General features: G+C 38.9%; 4 protein-coding genes and 1 non-coding gene across 5 annotated transcripts in view; all 5 read right to left on the bottom strand.

Annotated features, from left to right (window-relative positions):
- Positions 1-7,370, bottom strand: part of snx29 (sorting nexin 29) — a 172,919-nt gene extending 165,549 nt beyond the window's left edge. The window contains exons 1-4 of the mRNA XM_084740643.1: positions 6,962-7,370; positions 4,999-5,063; positions 2,424-2,476; positions 1,393-1,517 (exon numbers count right to left, since the gene is read on the bottom strand). Of these exons, the coding sequence (XP_084596769.1) occupies positions 1,393-1,517; positions 2,424-2,476; positions 4,999-5,063; positions 6,962-6,968 (250 nt within the window). The 5' untranslated portion in view covers positions 6,969-7,370. The remainder of the gene's footprint in view (positions 1-1,392; positions 1,518-2,423; positions 2,477-4,998; positions 5,064-6,961) is intronic.
- A 2,614-nt stretch (positions 7,371-9,984) lies between these two features.
- Positions 9,985-10,939, bottom strand: LOC146311723 (transmembrane protein 238-like). Its single transcript, XM_084740644.1, has one exon. It carries the CDS (start codon positions 10,764-10,766, stop codon positions 10,293-10,295), a length of 474 nt encoding a protein of 157 aa, XP_084596770.1. The 5' UTR covers positions 10,767-10,939; the 3' UTR covers positions 9,985-10,292.
- Positions 10,940-10,996: 57 nt separating this feature from the next.
- LOC146311722 (phosphoinositide-interacting protein-like) lies at positions 10,997-12,276 on the bottom strand. The gene has a single exon (XM_084740645.1). It carries the CDS (start codon positions 11,408-11,410, stop codon positions 10,997-10,999), a length of 414 nt encoding a protein of 137 aa, XP_084596771.1. The 5' UTR covers positions 11,411-12,276.
- Positions 12,277-15,384: 3,108 nt separating this feature from the next.
- rsl1d1 (ribosomal L1 domain containing 1) lies at positions 15,385-20,893 on the bottom strand. Its single transcript, XM_084741431.1, has 9 exons — positions 20,751-20,893; positions 20,341-20,480; positions 20,083-20,221; positions 19,082-19,230; positions 18,277-18,378; positions 17,573-17,670; positions 16,028-16,149; positions 15,782-15,946; positions 15,385-15,663 (listed from the first exon to the last, which is right to left on the bottom strand). The coding sequence occupies exons 1-9, from the start codon at positions 20,787-20,789 to the stop codon at positions 15,523-15,525; spliced, it is 1,095 nt and encodes a 364-aa protein (XP_084597557.1). The 5' UTR covers positions 20,790-20,893; the 3' UTR covers positions 15,385-15,522.
- On the bottom strand, positions 18,039-18,170 carry LOC146311721 (small nucleolar RNA SNORA55). Its single transcript, XR_014772255.1, has one exon. It is a non-coding gene; the product is annotated as a small nucleolar RNA SNORA55 (small nucleolar RNA).
- Positions 20,894-21,265: the final 372 nt, after the last annotated feature.

Below are 21,265 nucleotides of genomic sequence, written 5' to 3'. Positions count from 1 at the left end.
GCAGTCCGATAAAATCCGATACTTGTTTTTTTGGCTGATATCGGACCGATATACGATATCAATATCGGATCGGGACACCCCTACTGAACACGACACATTGCAAGTGTGTGAAAGTTAGCAAGCAACCAGAGAAATAGCTAGCTAAAAGTAACATAAACCCAGGTGGATGAATGGTTGCTAAAGATAATTCACGTAAAATGGTCAACATAAATAACTAAAAGAAACATGGTTTTCAAAAACTAATGCATATACAGTCAAAATAGTTGGCTAAACTGTTAAAACTGTCCGCTTAAAGTTATTAATAAACAGCTAAAATTGCAAAAAAGTAAGTAATGAACAGCTGAAATAGTTAGCTAAAACTAATGGATAAATGGTTAAAGCGGTTAGCTTAAAGCAATAGGTACCTCTCTATGTGGCAGTAATACAATTGCAAACCTAACCAAACCTACCTGAACACAGACAATTCAACTGCAGGAAAAAACACTGCAACATCCAGCAAAGACCGTTTCCATAGCAACCATTTGACATGAATCAGTACACAGGTGATACTAATCACATTAATTAAGCCTCTGTACCTTAACAGAGCAGAACTTTCATCAGTAACACCTGTGTTAGCTGCCAATTCATGTTAAAATGGCTGCTGTGAAAAAGGTCTACTATCGCAACATTTGTGTCATTAGTCGTTAAATATACAGCTTAAAATCAATTCAAATGTGCAGATTTGTAATGTGATGTGTGATGACTTCCAGCACTTCATTAGAGCTACATAGTTATATTACATTGAATGAAATAGTTGCTTTTGTGACTGCACCATTACACCAAATGGAAATATCCCAGATATCGTCTGTGTTTTTGTGCCAAATATCATTTCGTCTCCCCACAGCTCAGCATGCCATAGGCTGTTTAGGATCTTTGGGATCTTGACTGGAATTTAAAGTAAACTTCTGTGGGTTGAAGCACACGAGTTGCATGTGTAATGGCGGCGCATCTCAGCAGCGCTTTTTAGGAGTGCAAAGCCACAGCAGGTGTGCTGGCCACCACAGACTGAGACAGAGAGACAGAGGTTTAAAAAAACAGAAAGAAAGCACGGCAGAGGGAGTGAAACAGGGAAGCAGAGACTTTCCTCTGCATGCCATTTTGAATTGTAGGCCCTATCTGTAGTCTAGCCATCCAGTCTCACAGCCAGGTTGTGTGTGTGTGTGCTCAGAGATTCCCCACTGACGCTGGCACACCTGCGTCCTCCAAACCTCCATGACTTCCAAAATAACAAGCCAAGCTACCCTGTAGAAAGGTGCTGTAGAAAGGCTGAAGGCTAACATTAAGTTGCTGCCTTGATTTTCGAGTTTGGACCCGAGTTTAACAGACCATACAGCCAGTTAAATATAATCATACCTGCTTCTGTCTTGCTGCTGAAGCCCGCAGCCTGCTTGAGAGCGGCGGCGGTGAGGGCCAGGCCTCGGCTCTTCCTCAGGCCGTGCTGCAGCACAGCTTCAAACTGGGCACACAGACAGATCACTCTGCAAAGACAAAGACAAGTCACTGTAAGGAGAGACATCCCTCGCTGGCCAAGGTAAACAGTCCATATACAGTGCTATGTACACTTGATTGTGATGCTTGATTATCCCATCTCAATCCAGGAAGAATGACTCCCTTCCCATCATGTTCCAATCAATCCACAGTCCACCCATGACATTACACATCTGGTTATATTTAAAAAACTGACCTACTGTTATCATGAAGCCCACCCCTGATGACTTTTTCCCTGTCCGATCCCAGTCTCATGATGAATAGTGAAACTGACACCCATTCTGTGTAAATCCCACATGAATCCCATGACCCGCAGGATTCCCACCTCTTGAGTGGTGCTATGCCACTCGAAACTATGGGTGCATTTTAAACTCAGCTAGCGATAACACTATGTACACTTTTAGATGAAACAAGGAGGATGTCAGCTTTTATTGCTGTTAAACACGAGGAGATCCTTTAACAACAAGGCAAAAATGGTAATTAATGTTCAAAAACTGTAGCTAAAATGAGATCTGAGCACCACAGGATATGAAATTTTGATCAAATATTTCTCAAAAAAAGGTTGGCACATCTTTTTTCACACCCTACTCCATCTTTTTTTCCTTTTTTGAACATCATTAACGGCGTAAAAACAGCACTTTTTGATTGCTTAGATATGATGGAAAATATTGCAAAACTCTCAGGGTTTTTATTTATTTTTTAAATCATTTGCTGGGAATGTTGCCAGATCGCTGTGCAGAAGGGGCTGGAGGTTAGATAAGAAAATACTGGAGCCTAAAGCAGCACCACAGCATCAAGTGACCTGGAACTACACACACAAACCAGACAACTTCTTGGGGACTGAATAAACACAGATACGAGTGAGGAATGTCTCGGTAACAGGCAGCTTCTCCTACCTGCTGTCTGAGTCTGTGGCAATCTCCTTTCTTCCTCCGAAGCGGATCTGGCACTGGAAAGATATGAAGGGAATGATAATAGCTGCCTCTGAGATACTTCAAACTTTACTCCAGCACACAGTGAGCACATTTCTAAGAGGGTCTAACTCGGTGAAATAGCTACATAATAGACAGACTTTTTCTGATGACCAGCACTAATGGTGCATTATGTGATATTTGAATAATCTGAAACACCCAGCAGCCTATTGATCGGGCCAGTAGACGGCAAGATTGAAGTGTTGATTATAACCAGATGAAGTGAACTGGAGATAATGGATTAAAGACAAAAGTGATGTCACTGTCAAAAAAAAAATGCAGGAACACGAGGGATGATGACGATTAATTGATGATCGACTCATCAGTTGTTAGGAATTTGATCAATGAGGTGACATTTAATTGATATACTATCAAATAATTATTATAACAATTATTTTTATGAGCACGCTCTGCATGTTATCTGATATTCAAGTATGTGTTTAACATGTAGGCTTTTATGTCTTTATATGTTTTATAGGCTATGTAATGTTGTCACATGCAATATGTTAAAGCTGCTATTTTCATTACTGACTAATCAGCTGACTTTTTTTTTTATTTAATCAATTATTAATCAGTAATAGTTTGGTCTGTAAAAGTGGTGAAAAATGATATTTATTTGAATGAAAGATATTCAGTTTACTATCATAAAAGAGGACAACAGAAACCAGAAAATATTCACACTTGAGACGCTAAACTCAGAGAATTTGGACATTTTTTGATTACAAAGTGACTCAAAATGATTAATCAAGTATCAAAATAGTTGGGAACTAATTTATTAATCGATAGTTGTTGTAAAAAATAAAGCTTTAATTACTGATAAGCAAAACTTCAATGTTTTTTAATAACAACAATAATTGATTAATTGATTTTCAATACGAACAATTATCAATTAAGGAAGGTGCTTACAATTTGCAGCCCTACTTTACACTGACATGGCTAAAATCCTTATCTCAACTCAAAATCTTAAGCATGGCCACCCTCACCTGAATAAAAACGCCATTACATGCAGAAAACTGTGACACACATCATGAAAAAAAAGCTGTTCCTTGAAATCAGAAACCCTCTCTGCCCAAAGTGGAAGCAGACTAACCTGTGTTACCTGTACTCAGTTTAGTTTCTTTTAACATACTGAATAAATCATATAATATTGTTCCTCTCATATTTTTTTAGTCTCTTTTATAAATAAGTTGAATAAAATTTAAATAACTTCATTTTCACAGTGTCTGTGCAGCCTTGTTTATTCACTGCGTCCATGGAAATGAGGATGAACACAACTATAAAGCAAAGTAAACTTTTTATGTCAGAAATTCTGTATTTCCTATTCTAGAACACAGGATATGGGCAATCATTTGGAAAACAAATATTTTTCCACACTCTACTTTATCTTTTCCATACTAATTACTAAATTACTAAAATAAAATTTCATAGTTCTTCATACTGAGTAAGAATACTGTTTATATGGGACAGGACATCACAACAAACCGCATCTTTCAATGTTGTGTTTCCCTGTTCATTGACATCAACAAAAAATCTGAATCTCATAGAATAAGAATACGAACACAACTTGAATTCTTCTCTTTATTTTGTCATTTATCTACCCACATATTTGCACCTAACTTGTAACATTTTAACAGTGGTCAGTTTTACTTCCTCTAGTGTGTTTTGGTTTATAACAGATGCAGGAACTAAAAGTTGTTCAGACACCAAAAACTTTGTCCAAAACTAAATAATGATCCTGTTGCAGTGAAATGCCACAGAATCTGGAAGTTTCTTTTTTCTGGTGAACAACGTCATTTACAGTAGAAATTCACAGATCCAGATCACCAATTAAATGAGTGCACATTTTTTTTACATTAAAGGGACAGTTCACCACAAAATCAAAAATACACATTTTTCCTCTTACCTGCTGTGCTACTCATCCATCTAGATTCTTTTCGCGTGAGTTCCTGAGATCTGGAGATATCATCTGTAGAGATGTCTGCCTTCTCTCCAGTATAATAGAACTTGATTGCACTCAGCTTGTGGTGATCAAAGCACCAAAGAAATACATTTGAAAAAGACAACAACAGTGTCTCTTTAAAGAATTCGTGATCTGGTTACTCAAGATAATTCACAGACCTTGCTGTGAGCAGTTTCATATAGGAACTATTTCCTTTCTTCTTCGTTATATTTGAGAGAAGGCAGACATCTCTACAGCTGTTATCTCTAAAACTGGTCAACTCACACCAAAAATATCTAAATGGATAAGTAGCACTACAGATAAGAGGAAAAATATGTATTTCTGAATTTGGGGTGAACTGTTTCTTTAAAACCAATCTCAATTTGGGATTTGAAAAACAGTCAAATGTCATCGCACGTCCCTCTGCTACAATGCTGAGAAAATGTGTGAAGTGGAAATATTCAGTGTGTGAGGTGTATATGCTGTTGCAGATTTTGGAGTAAAGATTGTAACCATGTTGTGTCCCAGATCAAGAACATAGAGAGATAAGAGTCGACTCACCTGTTTGACAGCGTCCAGCAGCCTCTCCAGGAGGTGCTGCCTCTTGGTATCACTCTGCTGAGTGCCTGCAGAGGACAACGCACACAAACAGAGGAAATGAGCCAAATTCAGTTTGATGATAGATTAAGAAAATGTATTCTTGTCTGTAATACAGACTCCATTTCCCAGTCATCGTTTGTTCCTGTATTAATTATGCATTTCCAAGAGGAGAAGAAGGAAATTAACTACTGAGCAAAGTCCTGCCATGGGTCATCGCAGTCAGCATGAAAACACAGTTTCAGTTTGCATGAAAACCCTCACCTGCATTATAACCCAGCAAACAAACAAACAAACAAAATGAAATATAACAAACTCAGCATAACAAGTACTTTCAGTGTGTCTGCAACATTCAGGAGTGAGTTCACTGTGAGAAAACCTTATTGTTATTGTTCTGCAGCAACAGAATTAATTTAATTCTATTTTTTAAGGCGACTGTGTAACATCAAACCCCAGATAAAAATAGCTTTTTGGCTAATTCTGCTACAATTGCAGCAATATTTATTAATGCATACTGTGCCTTAGGGCAGATGAATCTGTTGATTGTTTTCTCAAATAATCGCTAAGTTGTTTGGTCCATAAATTGTCAGAAAATTGTTTAAATAAACACTGATGAGTGTTTCCTAAAGCCCAACATCACATCTTCAAATGTCACGTTTTGGCCACAACCCAAAGATATTTAGTTTATTCTCATAAAGGAATTTAAAAAAAAAATGAAAATATTCACATTTAATAGGCTGGAATCTGGACTTGTTTTGTTTTTTTAATTACTCAAACTGATTAATCAATTCAATAGTTAGCAATTAATTTAATAATTACTATTAAAACTATTAAATAAACTAATAAATGGATATATTTGGTTGTTAGTATGTAGTTTTCCTGCAATATTCCTCAAGGAACTTTATCTTTTTGTTACAACACTTGTTAGGTACCCTTTTATTGTGTTTGTTTAAGTTACAACTAGAGCTGAAACAACTAGTAGATTAATTAATTAAATCAACAGAAACAGAAAATTCATCAACAACTTTGATAATTAAGTTTGAGTCTTTTTTTTTAAGAAAAACACCAACTATTCATATTAAAGATAACATCTGTAGGCTCAAAGGAAACAGTGGTGAACTCATGATTATATTTGACTGAGTAACTGGATGATTTACAAATCCAAAAAGTTATTTGCAGATTCATTGACGGTGGAAATAACCCTTAGCTGAGGCGCAAATCTTCTTTTTCTCTAGCAAAAAGGTGCTGGTAATGGTGAGAACAATGACACAATCTGATATTTTAATGCTTATTGTTCCAGCATTTCTCTCAATCCAATGTTAAGAAAATTAAACAAGAGTTCTCCACTTCTACCACAGTCCCCCACAAGCTTTTAAAACTACTGGATCAACTCTGGCTTAAGAGCTTTGCTTAAGGGCAACACTTGCAGACAGATGGAGCGGTCCTTTCCTCTGCCCACATGTTTACACGAGCCTCAGGGAAGCAACTTGTCATAACCACACTTCTATATAACCTCAGGGCTCCTAAAAGCCTCGAGAAAATTGCTCCTCCTGTTAACCTGCCCCTTCAAAACAAAACTATCAGCTGTGTTCTCGGTCACATTGAGCTGGAACACTGTGAAAGATTGCTCATGCAGGTTTAGAGCCACAGAAAGTGCACTGAATGTGGTTTTATTTACTCTGAAGCAAAAGCTGCGCATTTATCCATTAATGCAGAAAGGTTTTAAATTCGGCAGAGGATATTGTCTGGATATTAACAGTGGGGAAGTAGCTGAAGTCCAGACAACAGCTCAGCAGAAATCCCTAACTTACTGTCTGAGCACAGAGGTTAGTAACAAGTGACTGAATCCACTCCTGCATGCATGATTTGACAGTTTATGCTTTAAAGCGTGAGTGACAAACAAAAGACAACCAAACAACAAACTCACCGTTCATTCTGACAGCCAAACTCCGTTAGCAGTGACATCCAAGCTAATCACTTCACAACAGATATGATTCATCCCTTTCTGGAGCTGTGAAGAGCAGAGGCTAGCTGTGCGCCGGGCCCATGCCGTCCCTGTGGCCGAGCCGGACCCACCCAACGGCGGCGTGAGAACTGATGCTCACGCGGTGAACAGAGAGGCCTGCCGGGGAGCCGCCGGGGCTGTCAGTCTCCCACAGTCTGACATGAAACACTTCAACAAACCTTAGTAAGCAGATAAACTGCACCAAACACAAGCCGGGGTGTAATTTCAGAGCTATGAAAACAAAGTGAGGTGAAGTGTTAAGCGGTGAAACGGAGCGTTTTCAGTTTAGAGCCTGTGGCACTGCAAAACAGGGAAACGGAGTACCGACTGAGCTGTGTCAAGGTCACATGACAAAACACACTGCTGTCATATGACGCGAAAGCCTTAGTGGGAGTTGTAGTCTTTTCAAAAGTGCCGCAGAACTACAAAAGTATCACTTCCATGCAGAGAGATGGAAGAGATAAAAAAAAAAAAAAAATCAGCCGCAGTGTTTACAAATTAAATTAAATTAAATTAAACTGAATTTAATCAAAGTAATTAAGTTTAAAAATAAAACAATACTAATCTTTATTTTAAGAGCACTTATCAAAACAAAGTTATTAGTGCTTTGCATAGTAAGCATAAAAACATAAAGGCATAAAACACTAAAAATAAAAAAGTACTAAACAAACCACATAAAAACTAATTAAAAATGTCAAAACCCACAACCAGAATAAAACAACAACAGCAACAATAATACTAATAATGATATTTTCCCATAATTTCATCATTCATTTAACCATGTAACCATAAAATATGGTTACACAGCGGATCAACTGACTATCCAGAATTTAATTAGTAAATTAGATTTAGTTTTCTTTAATGGCTTTTTAAAACTTATTTATTGCAAACTTAAAGCATAACCTGGCAGATGATGATGTGCAAACACTGTATATATCTATGAAGATGAGGAACAGACCAATGGTCTCTGTCCAACAGATTTAAGAGATAGCATCTTAACTGGAAATCAAAGGGTGGCACACAGTGTAATACTTTAGTTTGTCAAATATGTCTTAGCCAAGCTTCAGGTGAGCAGGCACTGGTCTTATGACCTGCAGTAGTGGACACATTTTAATTGAAGGAAAAAGATGCAAAATCTGAAGAACTAAAAGCTATTTCAGCTTGGATTCCTGGTCTCCACCTCTGCGTAGCCGTGGGGCATACTAGATGAGTATTTTGTTAACTAATGCTCTGTTTTGGCCACCAAGTAATGGCTATAGACTTCAGTGGTGATACATGGCAACAAGGACTTGGGCATCAGAGACTCGCCCGCAATGCATCCTGGTATATATAGGCACAGCTGCACAGCTCGTAAGCAGTTTGCTTCTTATTTGACATGTAGCAAGTTTATCAAAGGATAGATCTGTCATAATTATATTGATGAAGTAGACAAATAAATATGATGATGAAATCTATTTTATTTGTTATATTTTTATTTATTTCATTGTGTATTAATGTTTTGCTGATACACGCCTGTCAATCAACCTCTGAGGGGCAGGATCAGACTCAGGGTGATTCCCTGACTTTTCATCTGGCGCCATCATCAGGTCATATTTCAATGTATCTAATAGGTTTTGCTCTGTGACTGAATACCCGGAGAACTATCTCTATCATCATCAGCTGTACTTCGTGTTTTCTGCTTATTCACAAACGATAGGTTGAATGATGGAATGTATCATGAGACTCTTGTTAAAATATCACTGCCAGAATCTTTATTATGACCTTTCAGATTTAAAGCCGTGGGTTTTGGTAATGAACAATCAATACAACCAAGACTCAGTCCGAGTCGTCTAGTCAGCCTCTCCATGTCTTCGGTTCCTGTATGAACACATCTTTCTCTGAGCTCAAAAAGCGTCTCCATTCGTGCTGAGACCTGCAGTGTGAGGAGATAACATGAGAGGAAAGGAGGCGTCAGAGGACAGGCCAGCAGACCAAACCACTTTGGATTAAAGAACAGCCCGAATGTCTGTAAAGTCTGTGTGACATTTCATTTCCTTCCCTGCAATTAAGCCACTCATCTCTGGGTATCACATGACCTGATCGGCAGTAATTAGATAACCTGATAAGTTTATCACAGTCTGCTCAAATCTGTACTCTGATCAATCTGCTCATATCTAATCTTAGGTTTTAGTGTCTGCGTGTATTCATATGTCTGTGTGTGTGTGTGTGTGTGTGTCGTCTTATCAGAGGATCACAAACAGAAGATATTGTCAGACCAGAGCTGGAAGACGAGCTCATATGTGATTCACACAGCTCTGTTTGATCTGGATGACCTGATATGTAACTGATATACAGTACATTTACAGTAAAAATGGAAAACTTGGCATCAAAACAGAAAATAACACCAACTCCAACACAAAATGTTGTTGAAATGACTTTAAGCACATAATTAAATTAGAACTTTTCAACATTCAACTAATCAGATGAGTCGTTGGCAGGACATTGAAAGAGACCAAAGAAAGGCAACTATAGACAGAAAGAGCCAGAGTAATTTATCTGCAGTTATTTTAGTAATTCATTTTATCCTCAATCAGAATCAAAAACAACAAACAAAAAAATACACTGATTTCAATAATCCTAAAAAATGCTGACAGTCGGATCAGATAATCGGCCAAGCTGATAACTGGTCGGCCAGCAATCAATTGAGAGGTGACTTTTAAGTTTCTGTTTGAAAGTACTTACTGACATAAAATACAAACATCCAGTACTTATATGTGTACTTTATCTGTAAGACAGGCAATATAGTAGATATTATAAAGTTTAACTTTACCTTTACATGTAAAATAAATAAGTAAAAACTGTGCAACTTAGACTTCTGGCTGCTTTAAGTTCATTCATTCATGCTCATCATAACAAATCTCTCATTATAAATGCTTTTTTGTATTTAACCGTCACCACATCCCGCTTCTGCAAAAGCTGTGAATCAATCAAACTTTACTCACGACAAACTAGTGACTGATGGGAATGTTGTGGTCTAGAGAGCCATTTGCAACACTGGTCACAGTGACCAAAGTTTACATCTTATCAGCTAGATAAGAACATGTGGCTCTTATCTAAACGAGACTTCAGTGTTGTCTAATCATTTCTAGTGCATGTCAGCAGAGCAAACACAAAATCCGTTTTTTAAGAGAATACACTGACAAGCAAAGAAAACAAACCAAAAAATCCAAGTTCAGTGTCTCTTGGTGTCATATACAGTATGTGATCGGTCTGTTCATATTGACAGTGCGTCTCTCTTGGTTTCTTTCGACGAAGAGGCAATGGTGGTGTCATAGATAGTGGAGAGCGACATGTCTGTACCAGGTCTGTTGCTGCCCGCGGGGCTCTCTCTGAAGACCCGTCCGTTTTTCCTGAAAGAGTCCCTGATCCTGCTCGAGACGCGCCTCACCACCCGGCTGAGCCCGCGGTTCTTCAGCTTGATCAAGCCCACGTCGTCCTCCAGCTCCTCTGGCGGCACGTCGATGTTCCCGGAGTACCAGAACACCCACCAGATCAGGCTGAGGAAGATGATGATGGCCCCCGCGTAGATGAACAGATCATGGATGACCAGGCCTCCAAACACCCCCACCATCATGATGAAGACGCCAAGGATGTCGTGGGCCACTGCGAACCAGAAGGAGCACTTGCAGCGGCCGACTCCTCCGTACTGTCTCTCCAGGGCCGGCTCTACCTGGACAGATGTTGACATGGTGACAAAAGAGATAGTTCCAAAAGTGAATCCAGATGTGCAAGAAGAAACAGGTGCTGACAGCTGCAGGACAGTGGAGTGTGATTCTCTCTGACTGACAGAAACAACCAGCAGTGGTCAAAGTTCAATGTACACGGGCGGTTATCAGCAAGAGCCACACCAGCTTTGTATTTGATGCTTGAAAGGAAGCACTTGCATCATCACTGACAGTTTCACATTATTGAGTTACATTAGGCCCCCTGGCTGTACCGTTTTCGCCTCTGCTTCTCCTTCAATATGGGGATCCACACCAGCCCCATCACGACAAACATCAGCCCGATGGACAGGCAGGCCGAGGCCACGGAGCTGGACGCTTCAGTCACCCTCAGGGACCGGAGCAGGAAGAGGAGCCCCCCTGCAGCAGACATCAGAGACCCCATCACCATCACAATGATGGGTTTGTGGAGGTAGGACCAGCTTGGGGCCGCTGCAGCGCCAGCGCGAGGGTCTGGACACAGGATCTGACTGCCAGAGTCATCTGGAAATGAAGTTTCTCCAATTGCTTCCATGGTCGCTTGGCAGGAAAAAAAACTCCTGTTACCACTTTGTTTCTTCCCTCTGAGAACCTTTAACACATGAATAATGGAGGCAAAGCCGCCGAACATCCATGTCTCCCCAACTTTCTTCTTTCTTTCCGTCTTGAGCTGTCCTGTCCGCTCGGCCGGTCCCTGCTGAAATCAACGCAGCCGCCTCCTGCCAGTCACACGGAGGAGTTATATCATCTGTATGATCAATAAGAGAGTGTCTGCATGATGCATCTCTCATCCTCCTGCCCAGTAACCCGTGAACACACTGTAATTCCAGATGGCCCACCACACCCACACAGCAGAGGGAGGGCTTGGATGAATAGACGGACCCGGCCCACCTGTTGACAACAATATCATCACCACTGATTGGCTGGCCGCTTAATGATCATCTTCTTCCGCCAAAACAAATATAGTTTCTGTTGAAATGTAGGAAGATACATATTTAAATATCACAGACTGTGTGTTTGGCATCTTTAATACAAAGATGTCCTTCGGTGTTATTAAGATGCAAAGTCTCACATGGGATGTAATCGTGCCCCCGCAGCATTATTGCACACGAGTAGCAGCTGTAGTATAATCTCACTGACAATAGACATGTCATCTGATACAACTGGCAGCTATACATGCACAGCTCTGATGGCCAAACTCACTATGAGCAAACAGTTCTCAAGGCTGATGCACTTATAAAACACACAAAAGGTGTATGACAACATACAGTCTCTTGTTTCACCTGATTGTAATGCTCTTTTATGATTATCTTAAAATGAAGCACTGCTAACTTAACCATAGATCATATGTGTAAAACTCAAGGCCCACAGGCCAAACCCGTCCCAGCGCCTCATTTTATGTGGCTCACGAGAGTTTGCAAGGAATATAATTTGTGCAATAGAATTCCATGCTACGTTATGAAAGTACCCTGTCAATAGTACATACATATACATATACATATGTATATGTGTGTGTGTCATGCACTTTTCATCACATCACTTCCAAATATACTATTGTGCCCTTTGCATGGGATGTTTCTAAGGGTGGCGCTAGAGCATTAAGGGAGATCAGGGCAGGCTAGGGATGGAAGCAATGGAGAGGGCTGGGGTACAGGGGCAAAAGTCTCAGGGGTCGGGGGAGGGCCCAAAGTTGTATGCCTACAGGGCATTTTGTTCAGGTAAAGCAGACCATCATCTGGCCCACAAGGCTATCATGGGAATACCAAAATTAAGATCAGACCTTTATTTTGAAAGGGGTCAGAGCTGTGTTCATTGGTAATGATAATGAACTGTATCTTTTATATTAAACTGTAACTTTATTCACCTAGTGCCGTATAACCATGTAGTTTATGTTGTTCTTCATCTACTTTTGCTGCTACTATCATTGCAACCTGCACACAGCATGCACACTATAATGGCCAACAAAATATTAGACCACAATTCAACGTGGCAATTCAGAAAGAAAGGGTGACCAGTAGGAGAATAGAAGTGCCCCATATAGAACACCTGTGACCATTCCATCACAAGATTTGGCCATTATTAGGACCTTATATCATTTGTATCTGGCTCACAGTAGCCAGATCAATTTTACAAGTGCCCCCCCCCATGAAAAATAATTGCCCACCCTATTAATATTCCCTTTAATAATTATGAGTTTAAGCACAATAAGTTTTTAGATGAAGTACCCAGAGTTTGGTATAAGACGCTCCAGGAGGACACCAGTAAATATGTCTTGTGCAGAGCCTGACTCATGCAGCACAAAATCATCCCCATATGTAAAAGCTAATACTTTTTCTGTACTTTAGCAAAAAAGATAACAAATTTCACTTGTGGTAAAACTGATGAAAGACAGACTTGTGTGATGCAAAAAAGGCACACACTAAAAAAAAAAACACTGGGTTAAAATTTTACCCAGTGTGGCCTCAATATAGCAACTTGGCCCAGTGTTGGTGTTATTTTTAGTGTGTAATTTCATTTGTGTTATATTTCATTACACATGAAGAATCTACATCATCCCACAGAGATAAAACAACAGACAGAACCTGAGAAAATAGAAAGTTTTTAGTTAGATAAGCAACTGTGATGAATCACAGGTCACTCTGATCTTTATAGCCAGTCAGATTTTTTTTTTTTTAGTTTCAAGTACTTTAATAATAAGCAATAATTTTGCTCTTATTCTTACACTGAAGTGGCCACTGACCAGGAGAGGCAGAAGCCAGACATATTGCATATTAAGGAAATGCGTGATTTTAAATTTATAAAAAGATACAGAATCTGTGATATTCAGTTTCATGTGTGATTTATCCTAAATTTTATGTTAAATAATTACACCCAGGCTCTGCCTACAATAAATATCAAACGTTTAACTCACTATTATTTTATTCAATTATAATCCTAAAACTTAGGGACATAAAGCACATTAGAATATATATATTTTTTTTTTAAATGTCTAATTTCCACCATGTTTAATAGTTTCCATGTCAGATGCCTGATCAGAAAAATACTGGAGCTCAAACTCAAAAGTGGCAAAAAATATGGCAACCCGAGTCCCCTGCCTCAGCAGATGTGACTCCAATGGGTATAAACACTCATGCGACACCTGAGGAAGAGATGGGTTCTCAAGAGAGGACCCAGATTGATCAAACACCTCAGGAACTGCAGGGATCACAGCCTGCCCCTCACCAGCAGAAGATCACTTTAGACGATTTGAGGACGCTCAAGGCCACGGATCCAGCACAGGTCTTCTTTCAACAGACAGAGGTAGAGATGGAAGAAGTCGTCGAATTGGACTTCATGGCAGACCAAGATGAGGAGACCATCAAACTCAAAGAAGAGCAGGAGCCTTTGCTAGCTGAGGTCGACTATCTGGAAAAAATGCTCCAAACAGAGACGACTCTGGATGTTGAGCTAGATATCAGATACGAGACCAGGCTTCAAATCCTCCAGCTAGAACTAATAGAGCAGCAGTGCATTGACAGAGAAAGTCTACGCGAGGTCAGAAAGATGGAGGAAGAGCTGGAAAAGGAAAAGTTTCATCAGAAGGAAGTAGAGGCTCTGAACAAACAAAGAGAGGAAAATTCTGAACTGCTGACCACAGTAGTCCAGACACTGGATGACTTTAACAACGAGAGACTCCAGTGGAAAGAGGACCTGTCCACTCTCCTGGAGACTATACAGTCCAAACAAGATCAAATGCAGCAGGAAAAGCCTGGACAACGTTTCAGGGACAAAGCTGTGGATCTCCAGTGAAAGATGGCCAAGAACAAGAAATAAAAGAAATGAAGTGGAGGAATCTCACCACTCTCACCCCACCTTACAAAAAATAAAAAATAAACACATATCAACTGTATTTAAATGGTCTTAATGTTTCCTATAAGGTTGCCACAATGTGACAGTGTTGGAGAAAAAAAGGTATAAAAGCTGTCTTGTATTAATGTGTATCATTTCATTTTTTTAAATACATAACATGTAACTATATTTTACTAAAAAGATATAATCAGTGGTATTTTTACGTTGATGTTTGTAAATGTACCAGAACTTGATTCACCTAAAAAAGTCATTTTAAAAGGTCAAAGGTAATACTGAATCACATTTTAAATTAGTTTTAAGTTTTGGTGTAACAGAATTCAACTTAATCAAGGTTTTGACTTACAGCTAAACTAAGGTTGAGGTTTAAATACAATCTTTCTTAATGTTAAGCTAGTTTAAAAGTTTGGTGCAACATATTTTACGTTAGAGAACAGGAGGTAGAAGTAATATTTTCTTCTAAGCTAAGACTAATGCAAAAATTCAACTGTCCCATTAAAAAAAAGCAGTATTACCACTTTAACTGTATAAGAAGAGTCACATTTTGTTGGTCTTTTTCACAGACATTTTGACACAGCAGGAAATCCACGGGCATAATTCATATTAATAAAGGCCAAACTTCATTTAGCTTTAGTCATTTCAGGATCCTGCAGATGGCTCAGTGACACCTGCACTTAATGTGCTGCTGTAAATGATAAAAATGTCTGTGAAAAAGGCTTCGTGTTACAAAGAGTTTGAAGTAAACAACAAAGCCACAGATAACTTCAGATAACAAAGTTTATAAACTTCTTAACTCAAACAAAAAAACAGACAAAACAGAATATATTGAGCATTCTGTGAACAGTATGGTCCTGTGTGAAATGTCCATGTTGATGTGCAACGATGCTCTGCTGAGAACTATTTCGCCTTAGGCACTTTTCGTTTTACTTTGGAGTCAGGTTTGCCCGTCTTCTTGGTCAGCTTGCTTGGTGCCGTTTTGCCCTTCTTCGCCACGGCTGGTTTCGGTGCTTTCTCCAGCCGATTCTTTTTGGATGGCTTCTGCGAGAGAGAAAGGCAATGAGGGTCTGAAGGTCACTCAGTTAACAAAAAAATTTCAGATGAAATATCTAAATTAGTTAAAATTTGCATTTAAATGTAGCAGCTGTGTAGTACCGACCTCCAGTTTAGGCTTTTTGCTAGGTGTTGCTATGGGAACCAGCTGTGGGATTTCTTCGTCTTCTTCCTCCTCCACCTTCTTCTCCTCCTTTCCCCCTACAGTGGAATCTGTTGGCTTTATGCCCTCTGTCTTGTTCTTCTTTGCCCGTTTTTTGGCTGCAGCTCCCTGAAAACACACAAGCTGCTCATTTAAACACAGATCTGCCTCAGACGCGAGATGAAAACTTGAGCATGAACTTATTCTCACCTTTTTCTTGGGAGTCTGAGCGTTTGTTTCCTCCAGCACACTGAGGTGGCTCAGGTCTGAGGTGAAGATCGGCAGGGCCACTGACGTCTGACTCTTTATGTGGATCACCTTCATCACTGGTTCTTTATCTTTCTGTAAACAGCGATGCCAATAAAATACAGGATCAGGAATAAGGCGAAGATTATTTCTAAGAGTTTGGTGGGGACTGAAAGTTAAAACTGTTGTACAAGCACAAAAGCAACAAAGAAAATGTAACAAATAGGCTGAAAAGTACTAACTCCCAATAGGAAGCAGTAGCACATGACAATTACAACAAAATCAATAATTAAAACCAATGAAAGTGCCAAAGAGCGTGGATTTAAAGTTACCAAGGTAACTTGAGATCATTAATGATAACAGCAGCAACAATTAATTGAATCATCAATTATTAAATTAATCACAAACTATTCTGAAAATTGATAAATCATTTCAGTCATTCAAAATTCTCAGATTCTAGTTTCTTAAATGCGAATATTTTCTGGTTTCTGAGGACGTCATCTTCGCCTTTGTGAAACTTCAATTTTCTTTATTGCCATGAACATTTTAGAGAAAATATTGCAAAAGCTTTATATGATTAAAATAAAAAAAGGTTGCACATATTAATTCAAATCCATAATGATATTAAAGAAAAAGAAATGCTGATCAACATTTTTTCACATTTTACGGACTAGGGCTGCAACTAACGATTATTTTCAATTGATAAATTGGTCCGTTATTTTCTTAATTAATAGTCATTTGCCTATAAAATGTCAGAAAATACTGAAAAATTTTAATCAATGCTTCTCAAAGCCCAAGATGACACCCTAAAATGTCTTGTCTTGTCCACAACCCAAAGATATTCAAATTTATTTATCACATATCATCATGGAGGAAGAAAGAAACCAGAAAATATTCACCTTTATTAATCGATTATCAATCAATTAATCCGTTATTGAAGGAGATGATTTCCAGATGAACTGATAATGAAATGAAAATAATTGTTTCAGGAACGACTTGAAAAATGGGTCCAAACATGCTGAAGCACACAGACAGACGTCCCTGTGCTTCAGTAAATTTGGACCTATTTTTCAGATTGTGACGAGACTAATTAATTAATCAACAATTAAAATAATCTATAGTTGCAGCCGTATTAATGATCTTTGGTGAATTTGGCTAACTTGTTAAAACCACCCTGATGAAACGCAGTGGGGTTTTCTTTGTTCTTTGGTCTGTACTTGTTGTGGATCAATACTAGTGTGTTCATACAGAAAATGAAGCAAATTTGCTTTCTGATATCTCCCTCCAGTGTCTGGTTTTCTCCAAATGTTGCTACAACATCACATATTACCACAGATTAGAAATTTCCCCTCACATGAATGAAATAGCTGTGATTTCGTTGTAAAAGTATTTTGTTCACTGTGCAGGCCTCATGGTTCCTTGTGGACATCCTGTTTCTGATCTGTTATCATTTCAGTCTCATGTATCGTTTTGGTGATGCTGAACTTGAGCTCCCCTGAGCAGCTACACTCACCGTACGTATTTTGGCCGCCGCCGTCTGGACAGCAGCCTCGATGTTTTCCGTCAACTCCTCTGCAGTCATGCCGGAGTGGCCGACGCGCGCCATGCTACAACACAGGTCAATCGTGTGAGATAAAGGTCACACTGCAAACATCAATACAAGTAATATGAATACAGGTATTTTTTTTTCCTGTTTCACGTCAACATGATGAAGTTGCAGCGGTATGAGATTTTCACAGTGCGATAACTGTACCAGAAAAAAAAAATTACGGTTTCTGTGATCAGGTATAACACATTTATTAATATTATCAGTTACAATGACCGTTATGTGAGTGAAAATTTGTTTTATGGTTTAATTACAGCAGAATTCAATACCCTTTTAAATTAATACTAATAGAGTAGAATCTGCTCAGTTAGGTGGTCTACTGTGAAACCAGGATACCACTGCAACCCTAGAAGATCACATTTGATATAATTGTGTATCAATGTTGTAGAGACAGGCTCCACAGGAAGAGGAGGTCCATCTGGATTTACATTGAATCTCTTTAGCACCCACTATTACCCGCATCAAACACTTCACAGAACTGACAGGGTTGCTGAGCGGTGCTATGCATTTCAAACAGAACACATGACAACATTTTGGTAAATACTAATTGTTTCGTCGGAGCAATGTGAACGACGACATGTTTTCCTAAACACGAAGTGAATCTCACCAGCAGCAGCCCTTGTTGGTGACCTTCAAGAAGGTGCCCTGGATGACCCTCTGGATGTCTCTGGCCAGATGTTTGCTCTGCAAGTTCACACACAGCGGCTCCCTGGTGAAGACAGAAACTGGGTGAGAATTCATCTACAGCAGGTACAGAACCACCAAATACAAAAAAAACATAAAGCACATAGGGTTAAAAGTACACAAATATGCAGACTCGTAAAAGAATTTGAGCACAACAAGCAGGAATCAGCATCATAAAGGACATTTTATGATGCTTAATTTTCTGATTTAGGGACAACTTTATGTATGAAGCTATACATTTTTATTAGCAGTCAATTTGTAGAACAATTGATTACTGTAATGTGCAATGACTGTATAGTTTTTTTTTAATTTCTTGCATTTTTCTCACTCTGAATTCACAACAAATGTTCTTTCATAGAAAACGTGAGCAGCCCCACTGACACATGAAGAGGATATGAAAATAGGATGAAAGGGATTATGGCTCTTTAGCGCCTTATTGTAGAAATGGTTTCTGATGATGCTAGCCATTCTGCCCTGTTAATAATATCTCAATGGTTAGCAACAACAGACATACTATTTTACTGTCACATCCATAGTCTGCAAGTGTCTCAATGGAACATAATGAAAAAGAGCAGGTGAGAAAAGTTAATAAAAAGATACCTGCACAGAAAAATCAAAAAGCACACATGTAATATTGAACAGTCCACTTTGTCTTAGAGGTGAATCCAAATCCACCATAACTGATTTCATGAGAGCGAAACTGTGACAGCGCTCAGGGATGGTCTTACTTTTTCCTCTCGTAGAAATGTTTCCCGAGGTGGGACGGCAGCAAGCGGCGGATGCGGTCGTCAGAAAGGAACATGTCGAAGTTCCCCAGCAGACGGCGTTTCGCTTCAAATGGTTTGTACTCCGTCCTCAGGACCTTGTATGGGATGATCTGTTCAGAATACAGGGACACATTACAACTGCCATCAAAAAAAAAGTCTTAATGTATACCACTGTACATGTATTCATGCTGAGCTATGTGTCTGTATTAGTAGAACAGTTCAGATAAATGGATCACATTAAGTAATTAAATGAATCAAAAAGGTGTTGCCTGAAAGGCTGAAACCCATTATACCTAACATGTTCTAATAATCAACATAATCACTACTGGGTTTAAACTGTTCAAAAAACAACACACACAAAAACAGATCTAAACAATGTTCATCCCTCAGTTTTATATTTGTTTACCACTTTATTTCAAATATTTTTTAGAAATTTGCAAAGTTGAACTCCACACTTGTCAAAATTGCTCCACAAGTAGTTAACTCTTTGACAGACACGCATCTTTTTATTTCTTACCCTTTTCATACCTGTTCTCCTGAACTCATACTGTAACTCTCTAATTGCAAACAACTTCTGAACAGTTTGGAAGCAGATTTTTTTTTTGTACATTTAATATTCTTCATTAAGATGAACTCTGTCACAACTTTTTAACACATTTAAGTTAGTAAATAATGCACGGCTTGTTTCATAGTAATCTGATGAATTTACAATTCGTAACTTAATTCCTAACTCTTCTTTGGCATGAAAATAGGATAGAAATGAGACTTGAATTCATTTTGAATGTTTCCTCATACCTACATACAATGGATAATGTATGGAACTATAATAAAGTATACACAATAAGCTATGGTTCAAGATATATTTAGGTTTATGTAAAATACCATTGTGTTAGATAGTGTTTTTTAGTGGCTTCTTTAATTTGCATAGACTATTTGCTGTTAGGATTGTGACTGGTAGATACCTCAGTGATGTTTTTGACTCCCCTCTCCTCCAGCAGCTTCTTATAAAACCTCTGGGTCTGCTCTGAGGTCATTTTGGGCTCATCTCTGGTGAAGAGGCAAACCTCGTCTGTGTCAGGTCGCTGGCCATGGGGCAAGGGACTGAGGACGGAATGAAACAACACCATTACGGTCGGTTCAGATGAGAGTAAACAACTACTACAGAGGTACAGGTCGGACATGAATGCAGCTTTATGTTCCTGTGTGGTGCACTGACTTACATGCGGATGGTCTGTGCCTGTTTGGGGATCTTCCACAGAGTAAAGAGCAGGCTGATATGCTGAGTGTCGTCCAGCAACAGAGAGTCGCTGGTGGATTTGGTTTTCAGGAAAGCCTGCAAAGCTTGGACGGCCTTTTTCACCTGACAGAGAAATCAACTCCACAGTTAGAAAATAACTATAAAAACACTCCAGGTTTCTTCTAGTTTTATCGGGAATTCAAACTTTACCGTGCTGTGAATTAGATTCATTGCTAAAACAGTCAGCAGGCAAACAAGCTAGCTAATGCTAGCTAATTTGTAGCTGCTGTCGATTCATAACAACACAAATCATTACCGTCATGTACATTTCTATTAAGCACATAAAGAACTTAAAATCAAATTTTATATATAGCAGCAAAAGTCAGTTTTTACCTGCGACAGGTCTAACGGAACTTTTCCTTCTTCAGCCATGCTGCCTGCTGCTTCACGTGTGAATCGGGGCCGCGCATGCGCAGTCGCTATTCCCTACGTCACATGATACAAAACAAACTTTATTTACACGACCTTTCTGAACACTAATGGAAGGAAAGCTCCTCCTGCAAGAACTGAAGAAAAAATGGACAGACATTTTAGCCTCTGCATTAAAGTCTCTGCACTGAAAATTAAGACTTTATAAAACACTGCAGTAAATTAAAAATGTATGGCAGCCCAAAAGGTAAAAAGTAGCAGCCTTTTTTGCAATTTCTGTAATTATTTATCTGCTTGTTTTTGCAATTATGTTTTCTTAATGTCTTATTTTTAATGTATTTCTATGCCTGTGTACAGCTCTTTGCCTGGCCTACTCTGAATTTTTAGTCGACAAAGCCAGCAATAAAAGAAGTACTATTAAAATGTATAAATCCACAGAGGATAGGACACTTCTATAGTATTAATATTTTGCACCACTA

The sequence above is a fragment of the Lutjanus erythropterus genome, chromosome 17 (genome assembly GCF_056507025.1).
Source record: "Lutjanus erythropterus isolate fLutEry1 chromosome 17, fLutEry1.hap2, whole genome shotgun sequence".
Lineage (NCBI taxonomy): Eukaryota > Metazoa > Chordata > Actinopteri > Lutjaniformes > Lutjanidae > Lutjanus > Lutjanus erythropterus.
Note: the sequence above shows the minus strand (reverse complement) of the source record. Positions and strands in the feature narration are given on the sequence as shown.

What these genes read in the sequence shown, in the direction of transcription:
- rsl1d1 (XM_084741431.1), bottom strand. Translation starts at nt 20,789, where the DNA reads ATGGCTGAAGAAGGAAAAGTTCCGTTAGACCTGTCGCAG. An exon ending in CAGGCACAGACCATCCGCAT is followed by an intron (nt 20,222 to 20,340) that starts GTAAGTCAGTGC and finishes TTCCGTCCTCAG; the next exon opens with TCCCTTGCCCCATGGCCAGC. An exon ending in GCAAAAAGCCTAAACTGGAG is followed by an intron (nt 15,664 to 15,781) that starts GTCGGTACTACA and finishes TCTCTCTCGCAG; the next exon opens with AAGCCATCCAAAAAGAATCG.
- LOC146311723 (XM_084740644.1), bottom strand. Translation starts at nt 10,766, where the DNA reads ATGTCAACATCTGTCCAGGTAGAGCCGGCCCTGGAGAGACAGTACGGA.
- LOC146311722 (XM_084740645.1), bottom strand. Translation starts at nt 11,410, where the DNA reads ATGTTCGGCGGCTTTGCCTCCATTATTCATGTGTTAAAGGTTCTCAGA.